At 35.9% G+C, this 20,714-nt stretch overlaps 3 protein-coding genes across 3 annotated transcripts; 1 reads left to right on the forward strand and 2 right to left on the reverse strand.

Annotated features, from left to right (window-relative positions):
• Positions 1 to 11,609: 11,609 nt before the first annotated feature.
• On the reverse strand, positions 11,610 to 13,081 carry LOC119995218 (peroxidase 5-like). Its single transcript, XM_038841651.1, has 4 exons — positions 12,817 to 13,081; positions 12,533 to 12,724; positions 12,242 to 12,410; positions 11,610 to 12,155 (listed from the first exon to the last, which is right to left on the reverse strand). Exons 1-4 carry the CDS (start codon positions 13,048 to 13,050, stop codon positions 11,767 to 11,769), a joined length of 984 nt encoding a protein of 327 aa, XP_038697579.1. The 5' UTR covers positions 13,051 to 13,081; the 3' UTR covers positions 11,610 to 11,766.
• Positions 13,082 to 15,005: 1,924 nt separating this feature from the next.
• Positions 15,006 to 15,666, reverse strand: LOC119995518. The gene is made up of 2 exons (XM_038842036.1): positions 15,343 to 15,666; positions 15,006 to 15,239 (listed from the first exon to the last, which is right to left on the reverse strand). Exons 1-2 carry the CDS (start codon positions 15,664 to 15,666, stop codon positions 15,219 to 15,221), a joined length of 345 nt encoding a protein of 114 aa, XP_038697964.1. The 3' UTR covers positions 15,006 to 15,218.
• Positions 15,667 to 17,314: 1,648 nt separating this feature from the next.
• On the forward strand, positions 17,315 to 18,442 carry LOC119995519. Its single transcript, XM_038842037.1, has 4 exons — positions 17,315 to 17,436; positions 17,655 to 17,821; positions 17,903 to 17,985; positions 18,068 to 18,442. Exons 1-4 carry the CDS (start codon positions 17,315 to 17,317, stop codon positions 18,440 to 18,442), a joined length of 747 nt encoding a protein of 248 aa, XP_038697965.1.
• The last annotated feature ends 2,272 nt before the right edge of the window (positions 18,443 to 20,714 follow it).

The raw sequence follows: 20,714 nt of genomic DNA on the forward strand, positions 1-20,714 counted from the left end.
TATCAGGAGACTTTTTCTCCAGTGGCAAAACTAAACACCGTCAGAGTTTTGTTATTTCTAGCAGTTAACTTAGATTGGTTATTACACTAGTTTGATGTAACAAAATGTGTTCCTTCACAGTGACCTTGAAGAGGAGGTTTACATGGACATTCCACTGGGTATACAACATCTGCTGAGACTGGTATATATATATAAGTTACAACGAGCACTATATGGGCTAAGACAATCACCTCGTATGTGGTTTGGTCGCTTTAGCCTGCAGGCTATGAAGAAGTATGGTTTCAACAAAGTGACTTAGATCATACTTTGTTCTTGAAACATCGAGTTGAAAAATTAATAGCTCTTATAATCTATGCAGATGATATGATTATTACAAGAGATGATGTGGAGGAGATTGCTAGACTATATGACCAATTGGGAACAGAGTTTGAAATGAAGAATCTTGGAGTGCTTAAGTATTTCTTAGGAATTGAAGTGGCAAGATCAAAACAAGGAATATTTTTTTTCTCAAAGGAAATATGTACTAGACATACTGTCAGAAGTTGGATTATTGGATTGTAAGCGAGTAGATACTTCGATCATTTAGAATCATAAACTTGGAGATCATACAGATCAGGTACCAACAAATAACGAAAGATATAAAATGCTAGTCGATAGGCTGATTAATCTATCTCATACTCGTCCAGATATTGCCTACGTTGTAAGTGTTGTGAGTCAGTTTATGCACTACCCAAGTATCACATGGATGTAGTAGTCCAGATTCTTCATTATTTAAAGTCTTGACCGGGGAAATGGCGATTGCTCTCCAAGAATTATCATTGTAATGTTGAGGGGCACACGGATGCAAATTGGGCTTGAAAGTACTGTTCATATGATAATCACATCCGACTATTTTATTTTTGTAGGAGGAAATTTAGTCACATGGAGAAGCAAGAAACATAAGGTGGTAGCTTTATCCAATGTTGAAACTGAGTTTAGAGGAATGGCAAAAGGTTTTGTGAGCTTCTCTGGTTTAAAAGATTGCTAACTGAAATTGGTGTTACCCCTAGCTTTGAGATGAATTTGTTCTGTGACAATAAAGTTACTATTGAGATTGCACATAACTCAGTCCAACATGATCTAAATAAACACGTTGAAGTAGATTGACATTTCATCAAACAGAATCTTGGAGACGAGGTGATTCGTTTTCCTTATGTGAAAATTGAACATTAAGTGGCGAATATTCTTACAAAGGCTGTTTCAAGCAAAGCCTTCTACAACTCACTCGACAAGTCAGGCAACTTGAGGGGGAGTGTTGGCTTGAGTTGCAAATTTGACTTTCTTTGATATTTGATTGGAGAAATTAAAGGAAAGAGATCTTACTTGAATCACTTCTTTCTAGAGAGAAACCCAACGGTCTACTTAGATCCTCGTTTTGTCCGTATATAGCTACAAAAAACCCTACTGTGTACTGTGTATTGATATATATATATATATTGTTGTCAAGGTACATAAAATTACCATTTATTTCTTTGGCATGAGTGATTTGCCAATATATGAAACTATTGAGAAACACTCGTGTACTTGTGTACTCTGATCATCAACAATATATGAAATAAAATGCGGAATAAAACGAATGTGACACCACAGTTTTACGAGGAAAATCGAGATGGGAAAAACCTCGAGTCTATAGAGCGACTAACATTGAAGCAATCTACTATAATGAAATGTAGTTTACAAGGAATTACTTAACCTCAATTAAAACCTTAGAACATCTAGATTTAGTGTATGCCTCAGCTCAGCAGGAATCCTTCAATGTTGAAGTTACTCTAGACTCCATCAATGGCTTCTTGCTTGTGTGGAGCTTTAACTGGACTCCACCAACATGAACCAATTCAGTGCCTTGAACTATTCATTGCTACGGTCTTCATCAGCTTTAGACACTAACATCTGACATTCACTCTTACACATTTACTTTGTGTATTACAAGAATACTCAATAAACTACGAAAGTCAAATCTTCAATTTTGCTCATAATTGTTTCGATACCATGCTAAGATCTCTTTGGGGCTTTTATACTTCCACTTTTGTATTTCTTCTGTTGTTCAAAACCCAACCATAACAATCTGAAGATATAACATTTATCTAGTGTGATTTGTTAAAGTCACGAGTTAAGATAGACTTTATTTTATCAAATAAAACAAGTTTGTTGTATCAAGACAAGTATATCAATAACCAACGTCTATCCATTTTTTCTAATATTTATCCATTGGATAATTAAATCCTGTGTTTCACAATGACCACGCATTTGTCAGAAATATGGAACTTAGAATCCGGAATTCTACAATCTCCCCCTTGACAATTGCAGGGTCAGAAACCCAACACTGTAAGTCAGTAAATCCAACTTTCATCATATGACCTGCATGAAGATAAATGTGAAGGATTGAGTTTAACACAAGAGGGGGGGGTGAATTGTGTCCCCAAATTCCAATTGGAATCCCTTTTTCAATTTAAACAAATTAATGGCAATTAACAAGTAACACACAAATTTGGACTCTAATGATTATCCTAATCAGTATTCAATCCAATGCAAGATGTGATACAATATAGTGAATGATCAAATATCAAATAATCAAGAATTACACAAAACAGATTTTCAAACAACACACTGCGCATAGATTTTTCAACTCAGATTTCACCTATCAAATGATGTCTAAATGCAACGAAATTTTATATGCAATGTCACAACACCTTAATAAACACTATATCAAAATTTCAGATCAAAATTCAAAGTTTAAGGCAGCCTGCTAATCTCGGACAGATTAGGGTTTTGAAAATCCTGCAGTTTGAATCAAGTAGTAAATAGAAACAAGTAAACAAAGAAATCAAGATAGCGATTTATAGTAGTTCGGAGACCCTTCTCCTACGTCTACTACCTAAATTCACCAACCTAGGATTTTCCCAACTCCGCTAAGGCGTGGTTTTAAGAGACCCACAAAACTCCTTACACCAAGAGTTTCTAAGAACTCCCTCAAACTTCAATGTTTACAATTTGCCCTAACAAAGGGGCTTTCTCAATGGGGTTTTCAGCCAAGGTTCTCACAAGTTACCTCAAAGGTATTTGGCGTGGAACTCTCAAGATTACAACAACACTCTCAAAGGTAGGATTTTAAGAACAAGAGAGGTTTAGATTGTAAGTAAACAAAGCCTAAAGGATATAGGAACTTCCCTTCTGCAAAAGCAAGAGTAGTGAGAAGTCCTTGATTGTAGAGGCTTGTATTGGAGAAGATTGTTGTAGCAAATAACAAGAAAGCTTGATGATTGATGAACTTGATAGCAAGAGGTTTCTCTTAAGGATAATTTTCAATTTGCTTCTCCAAGTAGAATGAAAGAGAAGACCCCTCTTTTGTGTCAATGCTCTCCCATGCTTGCAGCCATTGGATTAAACTTCAAGATTTGATCTTTACCATTCATTGCAACTCCTAATCTTGACCATTGATGATTTGAGCAAACAAATCTCCACCATAGAGCATATAGACGTTGGAAGCTTGAGAGAAAAAGACAGAACCTTTCTTCCATAAGTGTTGTCACAAGCACAACCCTTGGATCAATGTATGTCTTCAAATCTTGACCATTTAAACTCTCTTTAATTCTCAGCCATGGATGCACATTGTACTATGCCATCTTGTCCCTTCATTTTGGCTCCAAGACTTAAAAAGTGAACCCAAGGCAAGGGCCTTGTTTGGTTGCACCAAACTAATCTTCTTGGTAGCACAAGTCTTGAGTGAAGAAGCCAAACAAAGAATATACCACTTCTAATAGAGAGTACAAGGCTTGTACCACATGTTTGTATATTTTTGGTAAAAGCCTTGTTGGACAAATCTCCATGTTTCACATGATTGGGTCCAATTTATCACACACTTAACACAGCTGCACTCTTCACTTAATAAATATCAGTTGTATCTCCATGAAGACCATAACCAATAGCCTCAATGCTGGATTCATTCAACTTTATCAAATGCCTTAGTGGAAAGTTGGCGAATTTAGGATTTTTCATAGTTTCCTAGAGCTCGAAGCTCATTCTTAGAAACCGGACTTCGAAAATCTTGAACATACTGAATTCTGAGTCATATGAGACCACAATGATGATTAACCTACAAGGAAATAGGAGGTAGAACTCCCCAATTATATGTAAGCTCAAAGAGCTTCATATGAAGCGCATAGGTTAATTATATTAGAAAAATAACCCATAAAATTCATATTACTGCATGATAAATCATTTTATATGTATTAGAATGTCCATATAAAATTTCATAACAATCAGAAATCGTTTGGTCACTCAACCAAGCAAATAGGTCACTAATAGTGAAACCGATAAATTCTAAGTGTAAATTCAATGTCATTTTGTAAACTCAGTGTAAATGACCTTTTCTTTTGAACTTTACTAAGTCAAATATGTTCATAGTGATGAAACTAAGGTGCACACGAAATTTCATTTAAATCGGAGTTCATTTGGTTCACCACGTTCGTAAAGAACACGTATGCACAAAATTAGGTAAAACCTAGTTTTGGCGGAATTTAAGCATATGACCAAATATATATGTGATGCACTTAATTTCTTATGATTATAGTTCTAGAACATATATTAGACCTTCATGTGCATGTGGTTCAAGTTTCAAGTCATTTGGACCTTAGTTGGTTAAGATATGATAAATAGAAAATTAATACTCTAACTTAGTCCATTCTAATTCATTTGCAATTCTGAATTTCCAACAATATATTATGCATGAGTAAATGTCAAATTCACATAGTATTAGGCAAAAGTCTCACTTCAATGATATATTCATGTAAGGTAATCAATAAGATATATTCATTTAAATTCAATTTACATAAATCAAATATTGCTTTAATGTTTCAATATCATTTACAAATCATTTAATATCATCAAAATTAGACATGTAGTACCATAGGTCCAACAAAATGCACACACAAGCTTTCACAAACAGAAATGGATCACAGTGGTGATCGAGCATGCACACAAAGTTCCCCTGTAGAAGAGCAAGGTCAATCTGAAAAGGGGAAGTAAAATAGTAGCCATAAAGATCAGCTTCCCCTCAAAAGTCCACAGAGTTAACACATAATAGATTGTTCAGAATATAAAAACAAGTTAGACAAAAAGAACTCCCAAGCAAAAGTAAAAACAAAGTAAGACTCCCCCAAGTAAGATTCCCCAAGACACCTATACTCCCCCTGTGGGACTTCTCCCCCCTTTTTTGAGCCCACAAATAGTTACTTCTTGTGTATCTTAGCTCGTTGGGCAATAGCTTGGAGTATGCCATCATACTCTTCTTGAGTGCTTCTAATTCTGGTTAATCTGTCTTGGAGATCATCAAATTGAATTTGGAAAATATCGTTGAGAAATATGCTTCTCATTGTAATCGAGCATTGGACACACATATACCTAACACAATCGGTTGTAGTTGCTTCTAAAGTAATATATTATTTACTTTGAAGACTTTGGGTTTATTGAGCTAGTACTTGTTGATGATTATATATATTTTATAAGAATTTGTATGTGTATTTTGAACATGAGTTGAAGGATAGGAGAGTGGTTAAGGTTATGGGAGTTGTGCCTTAGACCCTAGTTCAAATCCTACTTTTTTTTGTCTTTCTCTCCTTTTATTAACAATTTTTATTTTGTTAAAATTATTTACGGTTATGATAAACATACATAAGATTGGTATACATTAGTATACATAATGACATGGAATGCCATATAAGCAAATGACTAGGCAATTTAAAATTTCAAAATTCAAAAATCAAACCCTACAAATCACTTTTATCTCTCCTCATGTCTCCCCTTTCCCTCTCCTCTCCTCTCTCTCACGTGATTCTCTCTTCTTCTCTCACGGCCAATAACAGACCTCCATCGTCCGACCACCGATATGACCGCCGCTGCTGCCAAAAGAAGCGTCCAGCCCCCAGGAGCAACGCCCATTTACCACTTACCGTCACCGGTTGTTGATTTTGTCGAAAATCCACCGTGAAGCCATGGGTATCCACCGAACAAAATTCACAGATCCGACTGATTTCGATGTCGGTTTGGCAACCCGACACCACTAATAGACTCCCCTACGTGAGGATCACTTAGCCCAGCCCTTCATCGACCGAAACGGCCACTGGAATTGAAGACCCACGTCGAAGGTATGCTCCAGTGCGTTATTACACTCTACATTTGGCAGTGTATTTAGCTTTTTCTGTTGATTGAACATCTTATGGATTACTTGTGGAGCTTGATAGTGGGTTATTACACTGTCGTAATGAAAAGTGCAACTATTTTGTTTCATGGTTTGTTTCTTGCCTAGCTTACCAGAGAATGTATTTTGCAAATAGTGTATTTAGCATTTAGTGTATTTAGAACATAGTGTATTTAGTATATAGTGTATGGTGTCTTGGATTGGTGATTTCTTGGTTCCACAAAATATTTTATTACACTTTCATTTTAGTAATGCATTTGTTTTATACAAAACCAAAATATTACATACACTGTAAGTTCCCATAATGTAGTTGCATTGAATATTTTAGTTTCCTTGCTTGATGGGTTCGATTGGTTCACTGTCAGTGTGCATAATGTTTTTAACATATGTTCAATGTTGTCTTGTTTGGGTATACTCTGTTCGTAAAATTTTTGTATGTATGAACAATGCTAGAACTACACTTCCATATTGCCCAATGTATTTGTTGTGAGTAATTTGAAGTATGGACAAAGCTAGTAAAATTTGTAATTATGAACATTGATAGAACTATACACTATCAATTAAATAATGTATTTGGCTTGAATGGTTCTGTTTACATACTTGATGGGTTTCAGCTGTTAAATGCATTGGTTTGTGTTTTGTGATATTTTATTCACGCTTAATGGAAGTGTATTTAGGTATATAGTGTCGTTCGATAGTGTGTGTTTTTCATATTGGTCAAATATTTGATTACACTACTACACTGTGTAATGTATTTGGTTTAATTATATCCGAGTAATTTTACCTTTCATTTGTTGTTTATAAAACATTACATTATATTTTTGACAATGTATTTGTTTGCCAGTTTATAATGCATTACGATTTACCAATGTATTTAGCACCGTTGTTTATTACATAGTTATTTTCCTTGTTAAATAAATTGGTTTCACTTTTTTTATGGCATTTAGTTATTACACTCTAGTATGATAGTGTAATAATGACAAAGTCATTTCATTTTGGTGTTGATATTATATGAGTTATTACATTATCAATCACTAAATTTATGTATTTATCAAACAAATGTATGTTTCAATATTGTTTTGTAGTGAAGAGATGGGTTTTCAATCAAGAGGAGGTCAATAACGTAGGATGCGAATGGTGATTACAAATATCTGATATTTACATGCGGGAGGTTGGATAACAAGGCGAGGCTTGTTGATAGACTTTTCGTCGATGGGAAGTCGAAGATTACATTGTTTGAAGATATCCACTACCACGATCTAAGTCCTAGTCATTCTAGATTCTTCGTGTGTAACAGGGAAATAAACCCGAGTGTGAAAATGCAACTAGAGATTAATGATATTGCTGGAATTCGATCGAACAAGAGTTACAATTCATTTGTTGGTGCCGATGGGCATGATAATTTTACAGTGTATTTGTTTCTTAGTTGTTAATGCATTACGAATTATCAGTGTATTTAACCAAGCTAATCATGACAGTGACTTATTACATTATGTTTTGACAGTGTATTTCTTTCCCATTTTTGGCAAGTTCGATTGTTATCATGCAGTACCTTATTACATTATATTTTTTACAGTGTATTTGTTTTTCAGTATTTAATGCATTATGTATTAGCAGTGTATTTTACTAGTAATAGAGGAGAGAGAAGCGGGAAAAAAAGGTGAGCATTTAGGGTTTTGTGTCAATATATCTATGTGGCATGCCTAGTTGGCATGCGACATAGATTATGTATGTTATGTACCTGAAAAATTATGTATGTATGTCATTTTCAATTGTTTCACCTATTTTCGATTAAAACTAAATGTTACAATTTTTCTTTAAAGATCGCGTCGTTCTGTTTTTGAATGCGGGAATTGTCAAGATGGAATTTTTTCTATTTTGCACTTTCTTTTTAGGTACTACATTGATAGTAAAGAGATTAATTTTTTGGTTCTCTTTTTCGGCAGTAATATATCTTTGCCAAGAGAACAAGCCACAATAGTGTTCTGCTCTTCTTACTCAAGTTTCATATCCTTGATAGTCAAGGTAAATATTGGAAAAAACGTTAAAAAAACAGTAATTAGAAGTTGATGTCAAGACTAAAATGTCACATCTGTCTGGCATATACTAGTTAGCTTATCTAATATTGAAGACGCATTTTCTAAGCCAAAAAAATAAATGGTGACAATCTATGAAGAACAAATTCGTGTAGACAGATGGCCCAAAGCTGACAACATCTTCAATATATTGACTTGACAATTTAAGCATTTGAAGAAATAAAAAGAAAAATATAAATGATATATCATTTAGAACTTGTTATTGATTATTTATTAAGTTGACTCAACATGAAGGCGAGATGCTCGTGGATCAGAATTGATACATCACTAATTAACATGGATCAGAATTCCATGGATAACACGGCTCGGGCGTCTTACCAGTAAGACATGGACCTTTTGGTCTCACAACCCAGTTACAATGATGATAGTTACATGAATAGTCGTCCCTGACATATTTGTAAATATCGAACCAATGACATTCACTCAACCACCAAAACTTGCAATAAAACTGTGTCGTTCCCAAAAAATTGGGACGAAAGCTAAAATCATAGTCAAGATCGTGATATGTGAGTGTGTGTTGTCCGAGGTCATCATTGCCGGACTTGCAGCGCAGAAGAAGCTCAATTCCAGGACCTATATCATTGGTGATATTCACATGTGTTTTTGGAAAAATTGAGAATGCATCAAACATGCTCAATTGCTCATCACCATCATCATACTTATTACAAACAACAAAGTAGAATAACCCATTGTTTTTGCGAGAGATAAAGATGTTTGGTGAATATGAGACCATGCAATGCAACATATATACATATATAGTGTGTTATTAAAAATTATTCCATCCATGAGTTGGTGCATCTATATATTTTTATTTTTAGATATAGAGTATCATTAAAAAAGTAGCATCTAGGTGCATTGGATCTCCATAAATGAAAATTAAATATGAAAAAGTGTTAGTTGGCACTAACCTGACAACCTTATCAAAGACGAGATCAGCATGTATCAAACCTAAATAGGCCCACCATCTAAACAAGTCTGAATATAGGGAAGAGAATGCTTCATTACTGATTGTCCAAAATGGCCCAAGATCTTTGTAGCCTGTTACATTTAAAACTACGTCAATCCATGAGAGTATGAGAACCTTGTGGGCCTTCGTCAATGTGTGCTCAATTGACAAGTAACAACGAGATGGGATTTTTAGAGTAAGTCCAACCCTTACCCGAAAATGGGTACATGATTTCGTCTATTTTAACTCAAAAAAAACATATTTTAGGTGATGTTTTTTCTAATACAACTCTAAACATATATCTCATGAAAACCACGAAACAAGAAGTTACAAGGGCTAAAATTAGATGATTACCTAAAATAAACAGCCATAATTAGATAAGATGGACATAGACTTTGTGTCTTTCCTCAAGTAAGATGCCTAAACCCATTACAAACATTCATCGTGTTCGCAATTAAGTTTGCAAAAAAAGAACAACCGAATAGGACCATCATAGTGCAGCTCATTCAGTCTTTCTAGTAAAAGTGATGTCAATTAACAGGAAGTTGGCTTTCACAATCAGCTTATGTAAATTACTACAAAATGGTTGCAGAATGTTATAAGCGTGCAACAGAGCACTAGCAACCTGACAAATTTAACATATTCATCAGTCTAATTAGGTGATAGCCTTTGATAGGGATTTTTCAAGCAGTAAATACAACTTTGTGAAATAGAATTAGGAAAGGAAAATAATCCGTCGCAAAATTAGTGATAGAGAACCATAATCCGTCGCAAAACTAAGGTTCTGACACCATATGAGAACCATACTCCGTCGCAAAAAACTTGTCACAGAAATGCTGTCTCTCTTACACACTATTCTAAAAGCCTGTTTTTTCAAACGGATTAGTGAGGGAAGTATTGAAGGAACATATTTCCGCCACTGAATTTAGAGACAGAAAACTATGCCCGTTGCAAAAAATTGTCACTCAGAGAACCTATTGAGAAGCCTTTTATTTCGATGGATTAGTGACAGAATTAGAGACGAAATACTTCTGTCTCTAATATTAATGACGGAAAAATACTTCCATCGCTAAGCCGTCACTAATTTCCGCAATAATCCCTCACTAATTTTGGTGGATTTTGGTGTCAAAGTTTGTGACGGTTAAATGTAGCGACAGCGTATTCATACTAGGAGCAATACCCTTGTCACTGAGTTTTAGTCCACCTTTTCCTATCCTTAGGTGGGAAATTTCGGTGCGTGAGTGCTTGCTGGAAGGTGATGTCCCTATGTTGTCTCGGTACTTAGGAATAAGTCTTCTCCTCTTACTTCGTTAAGATTCATTTTAGAGGATACTATGTTATTGTTGGGTCCAATGGTATATCAATTTTTGTTTACTCATAGCGCAAATAACAAGGTGGCTGATGATTTGGCTGCACTCGAATACCCTTGTCACTGAGTTTTAGTCCACCTTTTCCTATCCTTAGGTGGGAAATTTCGGTGCATGGGTGCTTGCTGGAAGGTGATGTCCTTATGTTGTCTCGGTACTTAGGAATAAGTCTTCTCCTCTTACTTCGTTAAGATTCATTTTAGAGGATACTATGTTATTGTTGGGTCCAATGGTATATCAATTTTTGTTTACTCATAGCGCAAATAACAAGGTGGCTGATGATTTGGCTGCACTCGATAAATTGAAGCATTCTGATTTGGATCATGTCTGCATGGAGGGGGTTCCCCAGTCTTACTGTCTAAATCAATGCTATGCTGCTTCCCAAAGAAAAAAAAATTATTTACTAAAACTTAAAATTTGTAATTTATTTGCACTTTGTTCGTATTTTGCGGGATTCTAAGTAAGTAAAGAAATAACGAAAATGACATGTAGTCCATCCCATGAAAACCCAACAAGTTTATTCCATTGATTTAATCAATGGAATAGTTTTATTTTCACTCTTTTATCTCAAAATTTATTGTCTAAAATTTATTATTTTAATATAGATTTTATATTTTTTTTAAAGCACAATCTATAATTTATTGTTTTAGTTCTGAATTCATTTTTTTTGAAATTCCATTGAAAAAAACAATAGAATTAAGATTTACCCAATAAAACTCATCGACAATATTGGATTTTGTTAGTGAGAGTTTTATGTGCTGATTCTGAATATGTAATTTTTTTAAAAAATTTAACATGTATTTTGAGAGTAAAAACGCTTTAAAATTTCTTTTAAGAGAGTTTGACTCCCATGTGCTACCACTATATGGGCTATTTAGCACTACTGAAGAAATAATGAAGATATTTCGAATACTTTATTACTTTATCCTCAATATCGATTTGAATTAATAAAATGAAAATCAATAGAGCATAAATTTAGGAATGTGATGCCAAACAAGAAATATAGAACAAATTCAATCACAGATTTTCTACGATGTTTTACATCATTTATTTTGACTGAGAAGAAATTAGAATGAATTGAAAGACAAATAAGAAAACAATCACACTAATGTAAATGATATATTAGTTAACAGCGCTGCATATCCTCCTTATCTCCCCAGATGAACCAGTAAGCACATCAATGCTTCCCATTTTAATCATGGCAGTAGCGAAATCGGAGTTAAAGAGAGAAGGATTCTTGCTGTATTCATAGACAATTTTGTCGGTGGATCCGCCGCTAAAGAGAACTTGGTCAGAGTGAAGAAGACCCTTCTTTTGTATCAAATTCTTGAAGTAATTGTTATCAAAAGAATTGGGTGTCACCAAATCAAGTGGTGAGAGCTTGTCGCTGCCGCTGTTTTTTGGACAACGCCCCTTACGAGTGTTTGCGAATCCAGCATCAATGTCACTGGTTTTGTTGTATATCCTATTGCGAAACGTAAAGCATTGCGCTTGTCCAATTGTGTGCGAACCTACATTCATCAAACATATGTATATATTAGCATTCTATATGTGTATGTATATGTATATGCGCATATACTAAGTTTGGTTACCAGACCTGACAGAGCAACCAAGTCTCTTTTATCAAGTCCTTTACGTGCAAAGTGTGTTATGAGTTGATCAAGGCTGGCTGTAAAACTAGGAAGTTCACCACTTTCAGCTAGAGATCTGCTTGCAGTCGTTGAATCTCTTCGTCCCAGCTTTACCTTCCATGATGGGCCGCCCACCTAATAATTAAACAAATTAATACACATTGCTCTTAAATTTCATGACTTATATATTACTTGTGGAAGATTACATGTACATGTACATATACATATACATATACTAATTAGATGTATTTACTCACATATTCGGATGAATCTCTGGCTGCCACCGTGACAATATCAGCACAAGATACAACTCCGGGGCATATTTTCTCTACGGCTGCTTTGGCATTGTCTATGATTTCATAGCCTCTAACGGAAGCATTGTTGGGGAGTGCAGTTTTTTCGCTCTTGATTGAATGGGTTTCATCAAGCAAAATTGAGGCATCACATCCCTGGAGAAATTAAAACAAATATACTTTAGTTATGTACATATAGTTAACATCAACTTGTTGGAATTTGTGAAAAATTAGGGGTACATATATACCTGAACAAAGCAGTCATGGAAATGAAGACGAATGAGAGACGCTGCCATACGTCGCTCTTTAGCAATGGCAGTTCTGACGGATTTTCTGATAGTAGTAAGAGCATCCGGACATTTTTTGTCATAAAATTTGGTAGAAAGTGTAGCCTCACATGTCAAGCTCAAGAGCATTAACATGATCAACATGGAAGCACAGGCTGCGCTTAGGTGAGAGGTGAAGATCAATTTGCGAGCCATAGTCACTGATTTAATGAAAAACGTACGAGAGAAATGAAGAATACTGCATTGTGTAGGCAGATTTATAGGCCATATTATTTTCTGCGATGGCTATCACACTAATCCAATCCTGGGTGCCTCCTTTGGTTTGTGTTGCGTGAGGCTTTGTACTTAGACTTGGTAAATTATTTTTTATGTTTCATCCAATCAAAGAAGGGAAAAATAAATATTATAATCGTTGACACACAAATTAATGAAATTAATTAACATGGTAACAAATTTTGAAACATCCAACTCGTAGAAATAATGTTCTAGGTTGAAACATCAATCTCATACATATTCTGTTAGTCATGTCGGCCCAAATTGCAAGCAGCCCATGTTTTCTTTTTCAAGTATAATATATATATATATATATATATATTATATATATATTATATATATATATTGATAAAAAATTATGCATGTTTTCTTTTTCAAATATGTAATATATATATAAGGGAGAAGCTGTGTGTTGTGGGCGCGGGCAACATGAACATTTTACGTGTAACCACTAGTAGTTGGAAACTAAATTGTCATAAATCAAAATTGTCCAACTTGACTAGGTATGTTGGGAGCTTTAATCAAGAGTAGAAACACCAATTTGGTTGGTTTAACTAATTAACATGGTTGAAAAATCATTGTCGTAGAAATTATGTTTGTCATGTCGGCTAGAATTGCCGGCTGCCAACGTTTTGTCCAACAATTACATATTTTTTCAAAGATAATATACTATTACATGGTAAATAAACGCAAGCTGTGTAATTGGGAACTATATGTGCTCTAATTAAATCAAAATTGTCCAACTTGACTAGGTATTCATTATTTGACTAGGTATTCATTATTTGTTGGTACTACTACTAGCTACTAATGTTACTATTTCCTGCGATCCTCTAAAATTAAATTATTATACCTTGAAATCATCCACTGATTGATCATTAATGTCACGACCCAAATAAGGGCACGTGACCGGCGCATGACCCCAATGGACCTAGAAGCCCACTAAGATCAGCAAGCCTCAAAACTAACAATCCAAACATGCATAAGGAACATGTAACTAAAATTTACATAACGCGGAAGCAATAGCCAGAGTACAGTCAACGCCTACAGCAATACATACCAAAACATCCTATCAATAGTTAACGGAGCGTCTAAGATCATGAATTTATACAGAGTGGTAAAATACAAAATATCAGAGTGACTACCCGCACTACAGGTGACGGGCTCTCCAAAATCGGATAGAACTCAAAATAGCTGAAGGTGGTCCTGAATCTACCGAAACTACTCTATCTAAAGCAAAAGTATCAACAAGGAAGCATGAGTCACAAGACTCGGTGAATGAATAGAAACTTAAATGATACAAAGGGGACAAGTCGGGTAATCAGGTGTCAAAGAACTGAACAAGCAACGTATCAGAAGGGAGTACCATCATACAGAATCAATTAGAATATCAGGCAGCACTCACTGTGCCGATATCAAACAGCACATGAAGTGCCTATATCAGACAGCACACCGAGTGCCGATATCCAAACATATCCAAACTTGGTGCACCAAGGCTAACGTATCCTACCGTTAGTGTACAATATTCTGACAAATAGTAACTCCCAAGGAACAAATAACCATCAATCAATCAATCAATCATCAAACTAAACCAGAATAGGATACGATCACAAGTTCGAATCAGAACATTCCATCTCGATAAGAAATCCGAATAACACATATTTCAGAATCAGAGTAATCGATGTCATATCAAAAGGTCGCATGCAGTTAATTCTATGCTTGTCCCAATGGTAAGAAATCATGGGTCACACAAGACGTCTAACAAACAGTAACCGAACGGATATATACGGATATTGACAAATAGGGACACTAATACAAAATCTGAAGAAAAGGGCGGATCATAGGTGTGTGTGGGTTCAGTGCATCAGATAAATTATCTATCCACTCACCGAAAATATGCTACTAGCCAAATCCTGAGACAATGTCGACCGCCTGACCATATAATAAAACGATATAGTATTTAACAACTCAATGCCAACAGTATATAGAACTTCAATAAGTCCTCATCTCACTTACAAGCACAAACGTCATCTTAATTGAAATAGAGATTCAATTCCACTTACCCGTGAAAATCTAGTTCTTGACCGCATGACTTACACTTCAAGTCCAATTTCCTACAAAATTTCCATCATACCACATCAATTCACACGCATGTAGCACTTCCCATCTTTGTACAGGCCAAAACAAATTCAGAGTTTAATTGATCCCAGAACTTACCCGAACCAAGTAGCACATGAAATCCAACTTTAGCTTTGACCATCCAAGTTTCCTTGTACAAGGACAAATTAACGTAGACAATCTCTCCCCAACCTTCAATCTGAATTTCTTTCGCAAACCGAACTTAAGCTTTGTAGACCCAACTTTCAAAGCCTCCCAAAACACATTTCTTTCTTCATTACCTTGGCAACCACGAGAGAATCTATGCGATTTACACTCCACCACTCCCATTGTTTCGCGTCTTCCCCTTAGATTCTTCTTCTCCCCCTGTTTAGTTCTCTGCCTTATGACTTGTCTTCCTATATTCTTCTTGTAACTTCCCATAAAGCCAAAGCTTGTTAAAAGGCTAGCTGAAATTGACTTGGGCTAAGCCCATTTTCTACATCTTGAAGCTTATATGTTTAGGACAACTTAGTATGGGCCAAGCTACATCCCATATTGGGTCTTAATGAAAGACTTTGGCCCAAATGAGTTTTTTATTTCCTCTACAAGTATACATAAATATATATTATATATTTTGTTTTTTTTTAAAAAAAACACCGGATATTACAATTAAACCCTTGTATTGGAACACAATATGTGTTGAAAGAAACAATCCTCAATTATTGCCTCCCTAACACTTCTGAACATGAAACATTGTTCATCAACATGCATGCGGGCATTAATCAATATTTGGGTACATTTAGACGAAGCGCAAAAAAAATTCATGCCGTGGTGGATCTAAAAAAATACCGTGGTTTGATGTTCAACTTTGATTCAAGATTGAAATTTTGTGACGAAGTGGTCCAAGTTGAAGAAACTGAAACGGTTGGAGTTCTGTCATAATTAGGGTTGATATAAATATAATTTTTTTTTATTGTTTTATAACTGTTATGATTGATAAATAAATTGGAATCGGTTCAGATTATGTGTGGAGCCAAGTTCTGTTGCTAGAATGTTGTTTCTGGAGTTGCCATCCGAACACCTAAGATGTGTGAAGTGGCAGAAGGGCTTTACTGAATCTGAATTGAGGAAGGATGAAGATTTGTCTGGACAGATGATAGGGGCGTCCGGACGGATATGCTAAAGAACACTGAGACTATGGTTATATAAATTTTTCATATATTGAAAGTTTATCTGGTTACCTTTTGACAACAGTCGTGGTTTTTTCTCCGATCTTAGAGTTTTTTTCACATATATTCTTGTGTTCATTGTGTTGCTATTGTCGATTTCAATTTCTTTACTGTCATGTGATATTTCTGTTAAGGAGGATCTTGGATAAATTTCTCAACAATAACCTAGTCGTAATAGAGAAAAAGAGATGGCTGAGAGAGAGAGCGCGAGCTTGAAGGGATAAGGACAATCTTAGAGACTTGTGAATGCTATTTCCAGGGGCGGCCTTGGGCCTGGACGAGCTGGGCCGTCTCCCAGGGCCCCCAAATTTCCCCAAATTTTTAGGGTCCCCAATTTTTCATAGTGTTAGTTAAGTTATATGGTAGTCCATCTATCCTCTTACTCTCTTAGCCCATTTTAAAACCTTATATGTGTTACTTTATAAAGCCCATCAAGAAAGAATGAAATTTGGAGGAGAGGCCCAACTAAAAAATCAATAATAGCCAAGAAAATTTGAGAGGCCCAACTAATTGAAGTAAAAGAATATCAAAATGCCTCATTCTCTATTCCCTTTTCTTCTCAATTCTACTTCTATCTTCTCAATTCTTGACTTTGACTTGTGACTTCCGAGTTTCAACTTTGACTTCCGAGACCGAGTTCCGACTCTAACTTCCGACTTTTGACTTCCTGTTTCAACATTGATTTGGTTTTCATTTGGGATTTTAGAACTAGAAGGAGCCTGAGACTTGAGTCTTGAGAGTTGCACTTGCAGGTAATTCTTTCTTTGAGTTTTGATTTTCTAGGGTTTTTGTTTTCTTATCTTCATGATTTCTTTGGTGTTTGCAATCTCTAATTCTCTTTGGTTCTTTTGTAATCTCTTATGGGTTCTGGCCGTTCTGTTCGTCTGCTCTGCATTCAGTTTTGGAATTTGGATTCTGAGATTTTCCTCCTGCACTCTGCAGCTCGACAACATATGGTTGACTGGTTTTATAGCCTTACCAGGTGATTTTGTTCCACTTAATAGGCTCAGTGATAAGTGATTGAATATAACTCTTGCTGCTCCTGTCATTTATTTTATTTTTTGTATTGTGATTGAGATTTTTGATAATTTGTAAATTTGATCATAATGATACCTAGAAAATACAAGTCAGGTTTTGAAAAAAGAAAACAAAAAAAAGAGAAGAAGAATTGGTTCGATCTTTAGCAGGATCTCTTGATAGATTTTTGCCTAGTAAACAAAGAGGTGGCTCAACATCGAATGTTGAAGAAGAAACAAATCCATCAGTCCTGAGTGATAAAGAAGAAGAACCAATAGGTGATAAAGAAGAAGAAATTAGAGTAGGTGATGATGGTGATCAATATGAGGAAAAAGAAATTCTACCAATAGGTAAAGAATTTGGGCCATTAAACATTTACGATCCAGGAAATTAGGATAATATTAATCAAAAGTTTAGGGACCTATTAGTAGAAAAAGGTCCAATTAGAATTCTTGATATTGATTTTGGTGTTGATGATCTTGGTAGACATTTTTCATCTAATCATTATGAACATGTTATTGAATGGAGAGAAACAATATATGAAATGGCTTGTATATTTTGTTTCTAATGACAAAGTGTTTTGCTTTTGTTGTAAGTTATTCAAACAAGATCATAACACTTCCCGAATGACAACGGATGGATTTAATGATTGGAAACATCTTAGTGAAAGACTTAAAGCTCATGAAACTAGTAGTGAACACCTAGTTTGCATGACCAAATGGATAGAATTGCAAGTGAGGTTGAGAAAACTTGAAACAATTGATAAGAGTGTACAAGAACAAATAGATAGGGAGAAAGAGCATTGGAAACAAGTGTTAAAAAGAATAATAGCCCTTGTAAAAACTCTTGCAAGAAACAATTTAGCATTTCGTGGTCATAGGGAGAAGCTTTATGAAGGGAGAAATGGAAACTTTTTAGGTTTTATTGAGATGATTGCAGAGTTTGATCCAATCATGCAAGAACATATTTAACGAGTTAAAAATAAATCAATTCATTATCATTATCTTAGTCCAAAAATACAAAATGAGTTGATCCTACTCTTAGCCAATGAAATTAAAAGTGCAATTATAGGAAGAGTAAAGAAGGCAAAATATATTTCTGTTATACTTGATTGTACTCCTGATATAAGTCATGAAGAACAAATGTGTCACGCCCCTCTCTCCTAAGATACACCGAGGTGTATCTATATCACAGGGACGTGACCGGCAGGGGACCCCATCCCCCGAACCAGATCCCAAATCTCTGCTAAACCCAACAGACATAATAATAATAATAATAATAATAAGAACCACCATACTATCCACCAAGTACATCCACCTGTGTACATATACAACAGCGAAATAATAAAACATATCTACCCGATACCAAACCGTATAGTATATACAAATACAATACAAAAAGTTCCCACACCCACTAAGAGTCAGCCCAAGGCTACACACCAGCTCACGCATCCCGCTGCTGACCGCCATCACCTACATCCAACTCACCTGAAAGGGGATAAAGAAGAGGGGTGAGCCACAAAGCTCAGTAGGGCGTAGAGAGGAAACGCCAATATCCATAAATAATAATGATAAATCCAGAAATGAAACGCATAGTATGCAATACAGGAAATATACATCCATCAGTAAGTCAACCAAATAGCACAATAGCCGATAAGGCTAAGCAACACTGGAACCACCAACACTGGTCTCCAGAAATCCATACACCAATCCAATCAAGTGAAATGGTAGCCGATAAGGCTATCCAACACTGTAATCACCACATCAATCTCCAACAATCCATCACACCCCTGGACCCACCCTAATCCCCGTAGGGTGTCTCCCAATCCAGGTCCACACCGAAACTGGATGAGGATCGGGTATCCCGATAGCATAGCCTACACCAGAGGGCGTCCCCTGTGATGCACCCCATCTCAGACGGTCCACCGGTATATATCCGGTCTGTATATGTATATATATCATCCATCAGAAATCCATATCTGATCATTTGGGCGCCTATATGGGCCCACAATCCACATCCACATTCATATCCATATCCATATCCACATCCACATCCACATCCACATCCAACACTTCCAATCACCTCACTCTCAGAAAACATACCAACAGTTATATGTATAACAGAGAATATAAATCAACATGCAAACAGGTCGTATTTCCACCCCCGGAAACCAACAAAACCATAATATCACCAGAGTCCGTAAAACCGGAACTCTAAAGTCACATGCAAGAGTATGGAAACCCCTACCTGGAAATCAGAGTGCTAAAACCAAGCACGCGTCCCAGACAACCCCTAACTCCAAAAGTTAACCCGCTCCGAATCTCAACCGTGACCACCGTCTACACCGAAAAACACGATATATGTAAATACTGTAAAAATACGGTCGGTCAACTATGGTCAACGGCCAAATAGTACTGGTCAAAGTCAACGTATAAATAGTAACCGAGTCAAAGTCAATAGTCAAATAGTAACCGGGTCAAATAGTACCGAACCGGGTCAAATAGTACCCGACCGGGTCAAATAGTACCCAGCCGAGTCAACTCACCGGTCAACCGAGTCAACTCGCCGGTCAACCGACTCAACTCGGCCTGACTCGGTCAACTCGCCGGAAACCCATTTAACCCCATCGCCGGCGATCCGACCACCCAAACCTGCCAAATCTTATATCAAATTAAAGAACTCGATGAGATGAACTCATAGGTACCTGAAACAAACCAAACCGTTGCCGGAATCGGCCGGATCGACCAAAAGAAATCCGAGGAAATCGGAACTTCAAACTCCGATATCTCCCTAACCACAACTCCGATCGACGTGATTCAAGTTGGGTTATACTCGTCTCGTCAATACGCTTCTTTTGATACCGGTGGTGTCGCTCACCGTCATCGGACTCGGAAAATGAATAGTAAAGAACAAATACACGCGAGAGAAGAGGAAGAACAGGAAAAAAACTGCGTAAGTTTTTTTCATTTTAATTTTTCTTTTATAATATCTTTGACTTACCAAAACACCCATCTGTCAAAAACGCCCCTAACTAAATTGTTATAATTAACTTCAAAAATTCATAACAAATCAAATTTAAATCCGATTTAAGTAATTCTTACTTTAAAAATTTTCCTTTAAAATTCCCCATTTATTAAAAATATTTTTATAATTTTATCACAATTTAATTTTTACTCCTTCAAATACTGGTTCACCAACACAGAGGTTCCCTCCACCTCAACCACCACGAGAAGATACTATGAA

This window comes from Tripterygium wilfordii, chromosome 3 (genome assembly GCF_013401445.1).
Source record: "Tripterygium wilfordii isolate XIE 37 chromosome 3, ASM1340144v1, whole genome shotgun sequence".
In the NCBI taxonomy this organism is placed as follows: Eukaryota; Viridiplantae; Streptophyta; class Magnoliopsida; order Celastrales; family Celastraceae; genus Tripterygium; species Tripterygium wilfordii.

What these genes read in the sequence shown, in the direction of transcription:
- LOC119995218 (XM_038841651.1), bottom strand. Translation starts at nt 13,050, where the DNA reads ATGGCTCGCAAATTGATCTTCACCTCTCACCTAAGCGCAGCCTGTGCT. An exon ending in TCCATGACTGCTTTGTTCAG is followed by an intron (nt 12,725 to 12,816) that starts GTATATATGTAC and finishes TAATTTCTCCAG; the next exon opens with GGATGTGATGCCTCAATTTT. An exon ending in CCAGAGATTCATCCGAATAT is followed by an intron (nt 12,411 to 12,532) that starts GTGAGTAAATAC and finishes TTTAATTATTAG; the next exon opens with GTGGGCGGCCCATCATGGAA.
- LOC119995518 (XM_038842036.1), bottom strand. Translation starts at nt 15,666, where the DNA reads ATGGGAAGTTACAAGAAGAATATAGGAAGACAAGTCATAAGGCAGAGA. An exon ending in TCATGTGCTACTTGGTTCGG is followed by an intron (nt 15,240 to 15,342) that starts GTAAGTTCTGGG and finishes GAAATTTTGTAG; the next exon opens with GAAATTGGACTTGAAGTGTA.
- LOC119995519 (XM_038842037.1), top strand. Translation starts at nt 17,315, where the DNA reads ATGGGTTCTGGCCGTTCTGTTCGTCTGCTCTGCATTCAGTTTTGGAAT. An exon ending in TGGTTTTATAGCCTTACCAG is followed by an intron (nt 17,437 to 17,654) that starts GTGATTTTGTTC and finishes ATCTCTTGATAG; the next exon opens with ATTTTTGCCTAGTAAACAAA. An exon ending in CATCTAATCATTATGAACAT is followed by an intron (nt 17,986 to 18,067) that starts GTTATTGAATGG and finishes TTTTGTTGTAAG; the next exon opens with TTATTCAAACAAGATCATAA.